At 37.2% G+C, this 1805-nt stretch overlaps 1 protein-coding gene across 1 annotated transcript in view; it reads right to left on the bottom strand.

The window, feature by feature from the left end:
• The window catches only part of LOC102367915 (desmoglein-1-like), a 42131-nt gene that overhangs the window by 9327 nt on the left and 30999 nt on the right, over nucleotides 1–1805 (bottom strand). The window contains 2 exon segments of the mRNA XM_025214214.1: nucleotide 1; nucleotides 3–246. The exon segment at nucleotide 1 is cut by the window's left edge and continues 109 nt beyond it. Coding sequence (XP_025069999.1) covers nucleotide 1; nucleotides 3–246 — 245 coding nt within the window.

The raw sequence follows: 1805 nt of genomic DNA, 5'->3' as shown, positions 1-1805 counted from the left end.
CGCCGCTGCCGCCACCAGTGCCGCCGCTGCCGCCACCAGTGCCGCCGCCAGTGCCAGTTCCACTGCCTTTAATAATAATTACTCTGGTAGCACTCTCTGTACATCTTCTGCTGCTATCACAGCGACAGGCTCTGACGGGTATTAGATGTGGTTGTACACATCTTCTACCTCTCCTATCTGTCACATAGACAGGGATTTTATAAACAGCATATTCTATATTCTGAGCCACCAGCTGTGCAGAACAATCTGGAAAAAAGAATAAAAGAAATGTTAATAGATTTAGGATTCTGCTTTAGAATCACTCTGTTCTAGAGCTTCTGTGACTATTCATTATTACAGTGTTCACAGTACAAAATACTATACTAAAGAACAAGAAGGCACCTTCCTGCTACACTCCTCCTTACAGTCATTCTTTAGTCACAACCATTTTTTTTAGGTTGAACTTTCATGTTCTTAGGCCAAAGGTGACTTATTTTAGGAAAATCTGAGTTAAATAAGTTCAACAACTTTTTGGTTTGTGGTATATAAAAGGGAAATAGTGGGGTAGTCAAAGTACTGAAATCTGGGGGCAGAGTAGAGAGAATTAAATAAGACCATAGGAGTTGCAAGAGAGAAAATAATGAGATGATCCATTGAAAGTTTGATTTTCTATGCACAAATGTCAGGAGTTTTCTGAGTAAACAGGAAGACTTAGACATTCATGACTTAATCAGCATTACAGACATTTGGTGGGATAAATTGCAGTACTAGAAGATTTTTACATAAGGGCATAGTCTGTTTAGGGAGAGGAGGCAGCAGAAAAAAAGAGGAGTTGCAATATGTATCAAGAATACACACTTGCTTTGAAGTTCAGGAATAGGTGAGAGGAAGCCTTGTGAAATGTCTCTGGAGGTTGTTAAAAAGCGGGATAGAACAGTAGTGATGTCATGGTAGGGGTTTAACTTCAAAACATCTAATCAGGGGGAGGAGGTAGATGCAGCTTTCTGAGCAACTAGCAGAAGCATCCAAAGGTTAGAGCTTGATTTAAATGGGACACTCTAATTATAGAGAACCCATTGGAAAAGCAGTAAGGCAACATAGCAACTTAAAAAGTCCATCAGGGCTTTGGAACACATTGGTAACAACTTTTTGTTTAAAAAAATGAAGGACATTCCTATGGAACTAGTTTAGATTTCTTTCTAACTAATGGGGGAAAGCTGGTCGGAACTTGAAAGGTAGAAAATAATTTGGGTGAAAGTGATCTTTAAATGACAGGAGTCATTATTCTAAGAACAGGCATGAAAGAGAGAAGCAGAAAGAAATAATAGATTAAAAAAAACAACCTTCAACAAATTTGAGAATTGGTAGGTAGGGCCTTAAGAACATTACCTAAAGCATAAGGAGAGCTAGCAGTTGCAGAAAAAAAAACTATATTGAAGCAGAATAGCAAAGTATGTGATGCAAATAAAAGCTAGGAAAAAAACAGTAAGTTACCATTACCAGGCACACTTTAGTAGCCCCATATCAAAAAGTTGAAAAACCAAAAAACACATCCATGACTACAAACATAGCACAAATATTGATGAATAAAATCAAAATGGCTAATGGGCACAATCAATTTCAGCTAAAAAAGGACCTAAAAAGCAACATGAAAAAGTTTTTATAAAGTTTTATAAATACATCTGAAACAAGAAAAAGTAAGATAAAAGAAAGTGTTCCATCCCTAAAGTGAGGTAATGATGGAGAAAAGGCTGAAGAATTCAATACCTTCTTTGCTCTTCCCAAGAAGTATATTGTGACAAGGAACACAGAATGGAATAGGGAAA

Source organism: Alligator sinensis, unplaced genomic scaffold, assembly GCF_000455745.1.
Source record: "Alligator sinensis unplaced genomic scaffold, ASM45574v1 scaffold117_1, whole genome shotgun sequence".
NCBI classification, from domain to species: domain Eukaryota; kingdom Metazoa; phylum Chordata; order Crocodylia; family Alligatoridae; genus Alligator; species Alligator sinensis.
The sequence above is the reverse complement of the archived record's forward strand: the minus strand, read 5'-3'. Positions and strand labels throughout refer to the sequence as shown.